The sequence below is a fragment of the Plutella xylostella genome, chromosome 18, assembly GCF_932276165.1.
Source record: "Plutella xylostella chromosome 18, ilPluXylo3.1, whole genome shotgun sequence".
Lineage (NCBI taxonomy): Eukaryota > Metazoa > Arthropoda > Insecta > Lepidoptera > Plutellidae > Plutella > Plutella xylostella.
The window spans coordinates 7,432,974-7,447,746 of record NC_063998.1 but is presented as its reverse complement, the minus strand read 5'-3'; the positions used below and the strand labels follow the sequence as shown (position 1 = coordinate 7,447,746).

The 14,773-nt window shown below is 38.9% G+C and overlaps 1 protein-coding gene across 1 annotated transcript in view; it reads right to left on the bottom strand.

Annotated features, from left to right (window-relative positions):
• LOC105381457 (transmembrane protein 151B) overlaps nt 1–561 on the bottom strand; it is a 54,697-nt gene extending 54,136 nt beyond the window's left edge. The window contains exon 1 of the mRNA XM_038114102.2: nt 162–561. Coding sequence (XP_037970030.2) covers nt 162–212 — 51 coding nt within the window. The 5' untranslated portion in view covers nt 213–561. The remainder of the gene's footprint in view (nt 1–161) is intronic.
• Between the last annotated feature and the right edge of the window lie 14,212 nt (nt 562–14,773).

Sequence of the window (14,773 nt, the reverse complement as noted above, 5' to 3'; positions counted from 1 at the left end):
ATCGTACTGCAGAGAGTTTATGTAAGAGCTGGAGGCTGTGCCCTCGTGGCAACATTCCAAAAAGTTAAGGATAATGTTACGTAACGGTTGATATTCTCTTGTCCAGACCCCATCTCCAACTTCTACTTACTTAAATAAGTACATCATCAAGGTAAACTCACCAAATCCTCATCATCATCAGTAAAAATATTGGCTCGGTCCTGCGTCGTCATGTCTCCGTTAGAAAGATCCAAAATCCATAGAAAAAGCGCTTCATTTTTCACACACACACATCACCATTCTCCATCACCGGATAAACAAACACTAACTGCATCCGGACAGGCCTTCACTAAGATACGCGTCCTTCGAATTTTAAACCACGATTCGAATTTTATATTCTTTTTATTTAAATTGGACTCATACAGAACACAATACAGCTGGCCACTAAGAACGCACACGCGAATTAAAATTGCAGATTAACTTTTTAATTTTCGTTATCGCAAATAGGTTGGAGGTTGAGTTCGTATTTGGAACGCGCGTGTCCCGGGCGGCAGGCGGGCGCCCACTGCGGCGCGGCGGCGGGGCGGGCTGCAGCGTCCCGTCGCCATGGAGACGACGCATAGCCTTCATTTGTTTCCACACAGGACCAGCGAGGGGCACTCTCCTGCATCTGTGTGCACGGAGGGGAACGATCGACGGGAAAATCTCGAGAATGTTTCAGAGGTATTTCACCTTTGTCCTGTCCTGGCTCCAAATAAATTGCAAGAACTGTAAAGTAATGAAAAATAAAGTAAGTAGTTAGATAGTATGAAAATTCTAATTAAAGCTAATAGAATAAGTTGGTCCTTTTAAGTGCACCAGACGAAAAATGCGATAAAAAAAAAAAAAAAAAAAACACGCACTCACGCCTTGTACTAATGTACTCCCTTGCGGGGTAGGCAGAGGTGCATTGCTGCACCCACTTTTCGCCAGAGTGTATGTTAGTCCCAATGTAATAGGGGGCGGGCCTATTGCCATGAAAAATGCGATACTTTCATTGCAAACTATTATAGTTTTTGGAGTTCATCAACCATCGAGTTGCTAGACGCCTTATTCAACCTTTTTAAAGGTAATTTACCCAACTCTGTGATTTAATGAATTGAAGGATAAAGTTGAAAACGACATTTGAATATTAATTAAGAGAAAACTGAAACTCGCGATTGATCTCCTCGTTTAATCAGTCTGAAAATAAATTATATTGACTAAGTTTAATCTTCAATTAGATTCAAAGTCAATACAACGTTTTCAAAGACTAGACTAGACGTATATACCCAAGCGAGCTTTTCCCGTAAAAAAATCAGGGTAATAAGTATTCCATAGCACTCGTAGCAAATTGTCATACTGAAAAAATGTTTGATTTCATTAATCTAAAATTTGTTTAGTTCAGTAATCTTTGAGTGAACACTGCTGTATAGAATTTTAATTATTATATTTGTATGATTTCAGCATTTTTGTTGCGGTTATTTTATGTTCATTTGTTTTATCAATATCGTCCCTTCAAGTCCCAGAGGGGCATCCGTGAGAGGCAAGTGGCTAGTAGAGAGTGACACGGACTACCTCTTATCCCGGAAACACTCTCGGGAAAAAGCTCTAAAGTTGTATAATAATAGAATTTTGCTTTAGCTGAAATTACACGCATCTGTCGTAGTTGCAAAGACTCAAAAAACTCTTATGCACTTTTTTAGCACATTTTTATAAATACATAATTTAAAGTGCTACTCTTGCCTGCAAAAACTCTTATGTTAATTTGAATACAAAACATCAGGTAAGTATAGGTCTTTATTCAAAAAAATCCTGACTCCTTAATTTGATTCACATACAAAAACAAAGGAAAAAACAATCCGCATTTTGTTTACTTTATTTATTAATTATTTATTAATTAAAATATCGTATGTTTGAGTTTCCATTCCAGTGTTAAATCTCTCATGTAAAATTTTTATTTGCATAAGACACATAGAGTAAAAATACGTACCACACACACATCGTACACTGTAAACATTTCGATTCAAAGAAGCAATTTCATAGATTTTCTCGAAAACTCAAAAATTACACATGAGAGCTTTTATCTTTGCAACAACGCTATATTGTAATGGTGGCGCCTTGAAAATACGCAAGTAAACTAACTATTGCCAACAGTTTTAATGGGTTTTGGTGCATTGCGTTTGGTTGACCTTGACATGACCTTTATTGGATATTTATACTGCAAGGAACAATAGCGAACGTAGTTAGAAAAGTAGTCGTCTATTTGACTAGGAATTTCAGGAAAAGCTACATGAAACTAACGATTACTGCTCTATCATACGTATTTTGTAGCGATTTGGATGATCCTGGTCATAAGCTAAGCGAAGTTATTACAGACTTTAGTGACTGAATCAATTTCCATGTAGGTAACTTTAACTTAAATCGTCCGATTATTTTAAAATAATATAAACCTTGCAGTCGTGAAAGTTTAACGAACTTACAAACTTCTTTCACATTTAATAATAAGGGTACAATTTGATGTCACTAAAATACAATGCCGGGCAATGAAAAAGTTCCACTCACAAAATGGCGACAACAAACGATCCGTATTTTAACAAAGATTTAATTTAAAATTGGAAAAAGAAATACCGATTTTAGTTACTAATAATATCCTGATGCTCTGTAAAATGTACTTTAATGTTGCAGAAGACGGCATTAAGCTAGCCTTTTCCGTTTAGAAGTCATTTGGTCCTTTTCTCAGTGGAATCTTTTCATTGCCCGTGAGTGTATAAACAAGTAATATATTTACTTGGGTAAGAGGAAAGGCTACTCTTGAGTATGTATGTATCAGTAATATGTTATTTTTGTTAAAGTATATGAACCTAGTTACCTAGTCTGGGTGTCGGCGCCAGCGAGGCGCGCCGCGGCGGCGTCGTATCTACGAAATATCGCCTTCTCCGCAGGCCAGAGACAAGATAGAGCCTTCATTCAGCCGTTACAATCATTAATAAGGTGAACTTTTTGACCTACATAGGTACTGAAAGAACGGAGCACTTCAGGAAATCAGGATAAGGCAAAATTACTAAGGTTTAGTATTCATGTAGTTTTTTTTATATCTAAGTACACAGTCATGGTGTTTAAAATGGGGATAGTAAGCAGAAAGGCATGACTCAGGTGATCATACTGAACCGTGAACGTACAACTATACAAAATTAAGGCAAAATTTGTTGGCGACTTTTTACTACCTATTTTTAACATCATGAAGTCGCTAAAATGAACACTCTTATCGGTTTACAATAAAGTCTAATTTTATTTCCACACCTGGTGTATTCAGTATTGATCCAGGGAAACTCTAGGGCATACGTCACAGTCCAAATGAGTGGAAAAGGGTTTATATTTTGTTTTGCGTCGTTCCAATAACTGAATTTGGTTTCAGCCCCGAGGGAGTTTAAACACAAATAGGGAAGCAATATCCGATAGCGGGCGCACAAACATACTGCGTTGCAGTTAAAGTGTAAATAAAATAAGTCGTACGGACCGTAACATAACTGTAAATTATTCATGTGCAAAATATATTGGTATATTAGTATGATGTAGTATGGGTATGTACAATGTACCTGCCTACGTATACAAAAATCGTAACAAAAATACTTTCCAAACGTATAAAAATATCATTATACTAGCTGTTCCTGCGCGCTTCGCTTCGCCTTAAAAAGTTTTCCCGTGGGAATTCCGGGATAAAAAGTAGCCTATGTTCTTTCCCAGGGTCTAAACCGTATGTATACCAAATTTCATTCAAATCCGTTCAGTAGTTTTGGCGTGAAAGAGTAACAGACAGACCGACAGACAGACAGACAGACAGACAGACACAGTTACTTTCGCATTTATAATATTTGTTCGGTACCGACGAACACTTTAATAATTGTATGTGGGTAGGTTCTTATATTTGTATGTGGGTAGGTTCTTTTATTTTTGACAGTCTACTCAGTCGTTGGCAGCCTCTCGTCGGGTTATCTGCTCTTGTATTTCGGCGCGGTCTCGATATTCGCAATATTTGTATTTTCGGTTAAATATTACCAGCTGCTATTAGGCATTATATTTGTGTATACGATTATAAGTGGACATGTGATTTTGTGTGTGAGAACCTCAAGATTAAAACGGATTACTCAAGCATCGGGAGGGCCCTCCACGCCGAGCTTTGGACCTTGAACCATCACGTGAGCAAAAACCTTTATATAATATTTATTTTATTAAATATATTTATCCAACATTTTGGTAGCAGAGCGTGGTTTTAATACGGCTATATTATTAGGTTTTCGTGTTACGTAAGTTTTTGAGGTTAGCTCAGGGCGGCGTTATCAATTCGGTTAGCTTCATTGCATATTGTTTACGTAATAATTTTACTTTCGGAATACAGTTTCTATTGTACTAAGTATAGGTATATTTATTTCGGTTCGGTCAATACTTATATTTGTGTTGGTTTTCGTACGGTAGGTACTACGGTAGCTACGGTAGCTAACTACTTAACTTTACGGCTATAATTTGATTATTATTGTAACTCAGATATTCGGTAGGTACAATTACGTCTCACGTTAGTAATTACCATATTGTCTCAGCTCGCTATGGGCGTTGAATCATTTATCTTTTAAGTTAAACATACTTACCTATTTATTAACTAATCGTGCAGTATTGCTGTGGTGAGATTTGGTCGGTGATTTGGTGATTCGACCTGAGAAAGTACCTAGTTACTTTATGTTGAATAATTTACGGCTGTAATATTGAAGTGTAGTTAATATTATTGTGAATTTAAATGGCGGTTGGTTTAGTCACTTTGTAACTTCGATTTCTTAGTAACTATAGCTTTTTGATTAAAGATAACTGGTTAATTTCATAGAAAATATTATACTTATAATACGGGATAAAGTTTGATATTGACGTTATAAAGTGAGGTAATATTCATAACCGACCATCGAGATCGGTATTGTTGCGTTGTTTATTGTTTAAGATTGTAATATGGCTTTGAGAGCATCGTTTTCGGTATTTAAAGTAAAACTTCAATGGCTTATTGACAGTGCTGACTTGCTGGATCGACCTGAACATGTCAACCGTGTCTCTGTTCGACTGTTAACGGTTAATACAGAATTTACGAGTTTAGAAGCTTCATATCAACGAATAATTGAACTCGCGGACCCGGAAAATCAAATTTTAGAAGCGGCACGTAAGGAGTATGTGAGGGCATTAGAAGCTTTTGACAAATTAATGTATGAAAAATTAAAACAACGCCGGAGCACGAGCGGTTCCACGGACGAGTCGGAGCCGCGGTCAGACGGACACAGGTTCGACTCAGAGGCTTTGGTGTCGAGATTACCTACCCTGCAGTTACCTATTTTTACGGGTGATTTGGATCAATGGGTCGGATTTAATAATTTATTTGACAGCTTGGTAGATAATCGTACGGATTTGTCATCCTCACAGAAACTAGCTTATTTAATGTCATGCATTTCTGGTGAGGCTCGCGGGCTAATTCAACATATTAAAATATCGGATGCTGGTTATAAAACAGCTCGTGACCTTTTGATGCGGAGATACCAAAATTCCCGCCATCTAGCGGACGTTCATGTCGGTCAAATTATGAACTTGCCAATTATTTCGTCAAATTTAATCGGATTGCGATCGCAATTTTTAAATCCATTAATTATGGCAACAAACTCGCTGGAACGTTTGGGATTCCCTGTAGCTGAATGGTCCTTTTTGCTACTGTATATTGCTAGTACTAAATTGCCGCCATCAATTAAAACTCGGTTCGAACAAAAATACGGTACGGAAACAGATGTTATACCAACATTCTCGGAGTTGGTAGAATTTTTAGAAACAGAATGTCGGTTATTGGAGAGTACCAAGAGAGAATTTGTTTCTCATAATAATCGCGAGGACCAGCGCCCTCCACGGCGCCACCAAAATTATGCGGTTGCGGCAGCGCAAGTCCCGTGCTGCGCTTACTGTGGTGAGTCGTCGCACTCGGTGTTGAATAGATGTTCACGGTTCAGGGAACTTACACCCGTAGCTCGGAAGGAATTTGTTACTCGGAAGCGGCTATGTTATTTCTGTTTGGCTAGTCATCACTACCGTGACTGCCGCCAGGTGCCGCAATGCGATGGATGTGGTAGCCAGAAGCACCATCCATTGCTGTGTTTTAATCGGGTAGGCACTGCACAGCCTCGTGTGAATAATGGTGCATCGGACAGACGCTCGCCGCCGCGTGCGGGCGGGAGCGCGGAGTTTTATCGTCGCGGCGGCGGCGGGAATCGAACCCGTTCACCTCGGATGTCACCGGCTCGCGCCGCGTCCCCGGAGCGTCGGAGGAACGACCAGTGGAGCCCGCGTCGTGCGGTTCAAGTGGGCGGCCACGGTTATTCTCATCACCCTCAGCGTGACGGTGATGGTCGAAGGGATCAGCGGTGCGAACGTGAGGCGCCGCAGCGATCTTATAATGATCGACAATAGGATACGGCTCCTACCTACCCATTGCAATCACCGGTTCAACATAAAACTATTTTACTTCCTACGGCTATTGTAAGAGTGCATGGTGATAACTTGGATGATTTTGTTGAAATTCGGGCTTTATTAGATGCAGGATCCCAAGGCTCTCTTATAAATTTAGCTAGGAAGTTAGGATTAATGTTAGAACCTACGGATGAGCTGGTGAGAGGGGTAGGAGGATTAGAACTCGGTAATATTTTCGGTCGGTCTTGTGTTTCATTTTCACCTTCGGGAAAGCGGTTTCCGGTTATTTCCACTCCGGTTACTTGTTTACGGAATCTTGTCGGTAATCAGCCAACATTTAATTTAAATGAATCGGTATTAAATTTATGTGAAGGACTGTTCTTAGCTGATCCAGAGTTTCATAAGTCCAAACCAGTTGAGTTATTACTCGGTTCGGATGTTTACGGTTCTCAGACAACGGGAGAGCATCATAGCGTTGATATAAAGATTGATTCAGTTCACTGCTCTCTCGGCTCAAATCTTTTAAAGGACAAGACATTTAAGAATGAATTTAAATTAGTACATCAGAATATTCAGAGTCTTTCTTCTAAATTGTTAGAAATAGAACTATTTTCGGAAAAATTTAACATTGATTGTTTATGTATCACAGAACATTGGTTAGACGAGAATAAAATGATGTTCCAATTGAAAAATTACAAACTTATAAGCTGTTTTAACAGAAAGTGCAACGAGCATGGCGGGTCACTTATATTTCTTAAAGAAAATTGTAAATGTAAAGAACGAAAGGACATAGTTGCTCTTTCTGTTAAACACCATATAGAAATTTCATGTGCAGAGCTAAACAAGTATATAATAGTATGTACCTACAGGCCACCTACTGGTGATTTCATTACCTTTGAGACTGTCATGGAGGATGTTCTAAGGTTAGCTTCCAATAGTAAAAAGGAAGTAATAGTGTGTGGTGACTTCAATGTTGACCTATTACGTGACTCTCCTAATAGGTCGAAATTACTGTTACTTTTTAAATCATTTAATCTTTTTAATGTCTTTCTGGAACCAACTAGAATTACATCCACGTCGGCCACTTGTCTAGATAACATATTCTGTAACTGTGAGTTTAAAGACAGTAGTGTGATAAATTGTCTGAGGTCAGACCACAGTGGGCAGACCATTACCTTAGTAAACACTGACAAGACAAATAAAACTAAGGTGAGATGCAGACCGATTACTACAAAGAAAATTGACAATTACTTGAAGAAACTAGACGAAAAACTTCCGAAGGTTAAAGTAGATTGCAATTCTAATAAGATGTATACTAACTTATTTAAGATAATAGCTGATGAGTTTGAGAGTAATTTTGAAACGAAGGAAGTTTTGATAGACAATAAAATTAAATTTTGTGACTGGGCTACAGATGGTATTCGCAAAAGCAGGGCGACATTATATGATCTGTATGAGATGAAAACATTCATACTCCGCCCTGACTTTCAATCTTATGTGAAGAAATATAGCAAAATGTACAAATGTGTCTGTCACTGTGCGAAGACAATTTTTATTAATAACAAGATTAAAGACTCGGCTAACAAATCTAAGGCCATTTGGAATATTATTAATAACGAAACGGGGAAGAATCGAACACGCGAGACTAATTTATCTTTAAAGGTAGGCAATGACATAATAACATCAAATGACGAGGTGGCGAGAGTGTTTGAAGAGTTTTTTACGAACATTCCTTTAGAGACTACTTGCAACCTAGATTCTTCAGCTACATTAGCTGAAACCCTGATGAAGGAGAACGCACCTTCAACCGATAAGGAATTTAAATTCAGATATATTAATACATTAACTATTATAAAAACATTTAAGTCCTTAAATATGAAGAAAACTGAAGACTTGTGGGGAATGTCAGTTAAATTTGTTCTTTCTATTATTAATAAAATCGCCCCAATTTTGGCTAACATTTTTAATAAATGTATCGCTGAAGGTGTGTTCCCAGATCTTATGAAATTGAGTAAAATTATACCTCTGTTCAAGAGTGGGGATATGGAGGACCCTGCAAATTTCAGACCTGTCTCGGTTCTTCCAGTTTTGAGTAAAATATTTGAGAGGGTCATACTCAATCAGATGCTTTTGCATTTCAATGAAGCTCGATTGTTTCATAGCCAGCAGTATGGTTTTACAAAAGGCAAATCAACAACCGATGCCGGTACTGCGTTAATTAAGCACATATTTGACGCCTGGGAAGACCATCACGATGCTATTGGAGTCTTCTGTGATCTGTCGAAGGCGTTTGATTGTGTAGACCATCAGACTTTAATTTCGAAACTGAGATACTATGGAATAGGAGGAAAGGCTTTAGATTTGATAGCTTCATATTTAGACAAGAGGCAACAAAGGGTCGATATTAACAATACTAAATCACAGGGGGCTCATGTAAAGATAGGCGTCCCTCAAGGATCTATTCTGGGACCATTTTTATTCCTCATTTATATTAATGACTTGCCTTTTATGGTTGAAAAATTGACTAATATAGTTTTATTTGCTGACGATACTTCTTTGCTTTTTAAAGTTAAAAGAAGTGAAAATAATTTTTATGAAATTAATTCTATTCTATCTGACATACACGATTGGTTTACCGTAAATAATCTTTTATTGAATTCTAAGAAAACGAAATGTATTAAATTTACACTGCCGAATGTTAGACAATGCGATACTAACATTATTCTAGATGGGAATAAATTGGACCTAGTTAATGATACTGTCTTTCTTGGTATGACTATAGATTCAAAGTTGCAGTGGGGACCTCACATTGCCAAATTGGCTGGAAGGTTGAGCTCCGCAGCTTTTGCTGTACGGAAAATTAGACAACTGACCGACGTTGAAACCGCCAGATTAGTTTACTTTAGTTATTTCCACAGCTTATTGTCGTATGGCATTTTGCTTTGGGGTAGAGCCGCTGATATTGAAACTATATTTGTATTACAGAAAAGAGCCATCCGCTCTATATACAAACTTGGTTCCAGGGATTCATTGAGAGAACTATTTAAAGAAATTAACATCCTTACAGTTCCATGTCAGTTCATTTTTGCCAATTTAATGTATGTACGAAAGAATATTTCAACTTTTGATACAATTGGCAGTAATCATGACATTAATACTAGGAACAAGCATAAGCTGGCTTTTCCAGCGATGCGTCTGGCGAAAGTTAATAAATCGTTTTTAGGGTACTGTATTAGATTTTATAATAAGCTTCCAACAGAAGTTGCTCAAATGCCAGAGAATAAGTTTAAGTGTTACATTAAAGAGAAACTCAGTAAAAAAGCTTATTATAAGATTGATGATTACTTAGAGGACGTTAATGCATGGCTGTGATAAGTAGTTAGCTCTGCTCATATTATTATAATAATTATTATTAAGCTTATATGTATTGTATACCAACTAGTTTTAAGTCTTTCTTTTGAAAAGATGGCTCAGGAGTTTCTTGCCTCCGTTCTTCTCCTTAGACAGAAAGAGCCCCCCCTTATCCGAACGGAGAGTAATTTGTAAAAATTGACGTTCATCAGAAAATTTTATATTTGTACGATGAATAAAAAATTTTGACTTTGACTTTGACTTTGACACTAGTCGGTGGTGATAAAATTACTTTTGGTACAAACGGTTTAACGGCGTATAATTCGGTATTTGGTTACATTTTATTGGGACCTATTGATCATTCGTTTGACGTAACTTCGGAGCCAGCAGGTGACGTTTTTGCTTTATCACTTTCGGATGCTTTACAAAAGTTTTGGGAGGTTGAGGAGCCTCCATCGGTTTCACAGATCACCCCAGCTGATGAGGAGTGTGAACAGCTTTATAAGCAAAATACACATCGGCTATCAGACGGTCGGTTCTCTACTCGACTTTTATTTGTTTCCTCGCGTCCAGTGTTAGGTGAGTCTCGTTACATAGCCGAGAAACAATTTCATGCGGTAGAAAGACGGCTTATGAAAAATTCGGTCTTAAGAAAGGAGTACATCAGTTTTATGCGGGAGTATGAAGACCTGGGACATATGTCGGTTTCAAAATTTAATTATAAATCGGGCGAGGAACACTTTTTTATCCCACATCATGCGGTTTTTAAATATTCGGGTGACGTGCCCAAAATTCGGGTGGTTTTTAATGGCAGTTGCGTCACATCTACGGGCGTATCATTGAGTCAGTGTCTTCACACTGGTCCCAAATTACAAACGGACATTTTATTAAATTTTCGGAGACATAAAATTATTTTCATTTGTGACGTCAAACAAATGTTTCGGCAAACGGTAATAGACGAATCGGATCGGAAGTACCAACTTATATTATGGCGGGAGTCTCCTGATCAGCCTCTCCTCACATATGAGTTGTGTACTAACACTTACGGGTTGCGGTGTAGCTCGCCGAGCAAGAGCGTGAAAGCCTTCCTCGTGCGGCAGCGGTTTTAAGAACAGATGTGTACGTAGATGACATAATCACTGGTACGGATTCGGAATCTGATGCGTTGAGCCTTCAGCAAGAACTCATTACTTTAATGAAATCGGGTGGTTATGAGCTCCGTAAATGGATTTCAAATAGCTCAGCAATTCTACAAGGTTTACCTGATGATCATAAACAATTACCTCTCTTATTTGAAAATTCGGAAAATCCCCATACGGTTGCGGTTCTCGGCGTTTTGTATGATCCGGTTCGAGATGTCTTTTCTTATAAACTAAATCTTGGTGCATCGAGTTCGGACACTAAACGATCTATTTTATCTGTAGTTGCCCGGATATTTGACCCTAAGGGTTGGATTTGCCCAGTAGTGTATTGGGTTAAATGTTTACTGCAGCGTTTTTGGCTAAACAAGCTCGATTGGAATGATCCTTTACCTTCGGATTTGTTGCGTGAGTGGCAAGCGTTTCGGGAAGACTTGGTTAACCTTAAAAGGTTGGCTATTCCTCGATGTACTATGACTAAGCCTGCAAGCAGCTACTCATTACATGGGTTCTGTGATGCTTCGGAGTTAGGTTTTGCGGCAGTGGTTTATTTGCGATCAAGTAACCAAGACGGCTTGGTGTCGGTACACTTGCTCATGGCTAAGAGCAAGGTCGCCCCTCTCAGGACACGTCCCACCATTCCTAAATTGGAGTTGTGTGGAGCCGTGCTACTGGTTAAGCTTCTCAATCATGTGAGTCTTTGTCTTCAAAGATCCGTTGAATTTGAGGAGATAGTTGGATGGACCGACAGTATGATTTCTTTGGCATGGATTAATACATCACCTCATACTCTTCAAGTATACGAGGCTAACAGAGTTTCACAAATTCAAAATTCTGCGGTTACTATCACCTGGCGACATGTACCTACCTGGCAATTTGAATCCGGCAGACGTCGCTTCACGCGGGTCAACGGCTTCAACGTTACTTTCTCATCCATTGTGGTGGGAACCTGCCTGGCTTACTCAACATGAGTCCGCCTGGCCCTCTCGCGAGGTGGAGAGGCCTTCGGAACTGCCTGGTATTAGATGTTGTGCAGTTACTAAAACGGAATCGGATTCGGAATTTGAGTGGATTTTAGATAGATATAGTTCACTTGATAAATTAATATCGGCTACAGGTTGGATTCGGAGATTTATTCATAATCGTAAAAATAAAAATAATCGGATTTCAAAGCAATATTTAACGGTGACAGAAAGGAAAGAATCCTTACTTTGTTGGGTCAGTTTGATTCAAAAGAAACATTTCGGTTCAGAAATTGAAGCTCTAGGTAACGGCGAGCAGATCAGAGGCAATTTAAGGAGTCTTACTCCATTCGTAGACTCTCGTGGACTGTTGCGCGTTGGCGGTCGGCTCCAAAATGCGGAGATCGGATTAGAAGCAAAACATCCCTTGCTTCTGCCAAAATCGGGACATTTCGTAAAACTTTTAATTTTGGATCTGCATTTGAAAAATTGTCATGCGGGACCAAATGCTCTTACGGCTATATTACAACGGAATTTTTGGGTACTTTCAGCTAGGAGAGCTGTCAGGAATGTCACTTTTAAGTGCATTCAATGTTACAAATTGAAAGTCCTGACGACTCAGCCATTGATGGGTAATTTGCCTCGTGATCGCGTTACTTCGGCTAGACCTTTTCAAGGTATCGGTACGGATTTTGCTGGACCTTTCCAGGTCAAAACACATAAGTTACGGAATCCGAAAATCACCAAAGCATACTTATGCGTGTTCGTGTGTCTGGCCACAAAATCGGTTCACCTGGAGTTGGTTTCGGAACTATCTACTGAGGCTTTTATTGCCGCCTTGTCTCGACTTGTGTCAAGGCGCGGCTTGCCCTCCCTTATTCGGTCGGACTGTGGCACTAATTATAAGGGTGCGGATAATTATTTAAGGGAAGTTTATCGTTTTTTGGAACAAAATCAAAATTATATCGGTCATAATATGTCCAAGCGCGGTATTACTTGGATTTTTGATCCTCCAGCTTGTCCATCATGGGGTGGTTTGTTTGAGGCTGCGGTTAAATCGGCGAAAACTCATTTAAAACGGTGCATAGGGGAAACAAAATTAACTTTTGAGGAACTTAACACGGTTTTCTGCAAAATTGAGGCCGTACTGAACTCTAGACCTTTGTGTCCCATCTCCTCAAGCCCTCATGATCTGGAGGTATTGACCCCTGGTCATTTTCTTATCGGTCATCCGCTGGATGCTCTACCGGAGTATCCGTTGCAAGACGTGAAGATGAATAGATTAAGTCGGTTTCAGCTGTTACAGCAAATTTCACAAAGTTTTTGGCATCGGTGGCACTTAGAATATCTTCACACTTTGCAACAGCGGGTCAAATGGACGGACTCCACCTCTCCTCCTAAGGAAGGTGATTTAGTTCTGCTGAAAGAGGACAACGTCCCTCCTCTTCAGTGGAATCGCGGTCGGATAATTAAACTCTACCCAGGATCGGATGGTGTGGTCAGATTAGCGGATATTCGGGTTGCAAATGGAGCAACGCTCAAGCGGGCAATAGGAAGGCTATCTAGACTGCCTTTAGACTAATTACAAAAAAAATCGGTTGTACGTATATACTTGTATACTTATTTATTTTTAAGCAGCGGTTACTGCTTAGGCGGGAGAATGTTCGGTACCGACGAACACTTTAATAATTGTATGTGGGTAGGTTCTTATATTTGTATGTGGGTAGGTTCTTTTATTTTTGACAGTCTACTCAGTCGTTGGCAGCCTCTCGTCGGGTTATCTGCTCTTGTATTTCGGCGCGGTCTCGATATTCGCAATATTTGTATTTTCGGTTAAATATTACCAGCTGCTATTAGGCATTATATTTGTGTATACGATTATAAGTGGACATGTGATTTTGTGTGTGAGAACCTCAAGATTAAAACGGATTACTCAAGCATCGGGAGGGCCCTCCACGCCGAGCTTTGGACCTTGAACCTTCACGTGAGCAAAAACCTATATAATATTTATTTTATTAAATATATTTATCCAACAATATTAGTTAGGATTAGGATGTATTAATAATTAAGTACCTATCACATCAAGATAAGTAGATAGTAGCTTAGGACGAATTCAGACACGGCGATGGTACGAAACCAGAGATGTGGGTTACTTGCATAAGTACGAAACCCTAAAAATACACTCACAAGCAATGAAAAAGTTCCACCTGCAATTGACATACCTACCTATTATTATTATTATTAAATTCTTTATTGCACATAAATTAATTTTGTACATAGGCGAACTTAATGCTAAAAGCATTCTCTTCCAGTTAACCTTGGGCGTTGTGGAGAAAGTGAAAGGTAGTGCGAAAGACAATGAGGACAGTTTAATTTTGTTTAATATCTATATTGTTAAACACTAGAATATATACTTACTTATACATAATATTATAAAATAAACGTATACCTACATACATAATTTAAATATATAGTTACTATAACAAAAAATTATAATATCATCGTCTCACTTACATACTACAACAAAAACACATAAACTATTTATTAGATCTGCTGCTGATTGTTCTGCTTCTGGAGGTAGTGCAGACGAACCTTAGACTTAAAGGTTTCTATGGACTGCGATTGCCTTATATGCAATGGTAACTGGTTCCACAAGCGAACCGCTGACACGGTGAAAGAATCCGAATACCCTGCCGCATTATGCTCTGGGGTACGAAAGAGCAAATTTCGACTTGACCGTTGAGGACGGTCAGTAAAGTCAAAGAATGAAAAGCGATCAGTTAAGTAAGAGGGGGCACAAGGATTATAAACTATACCATATACTAGGGAAACAATATG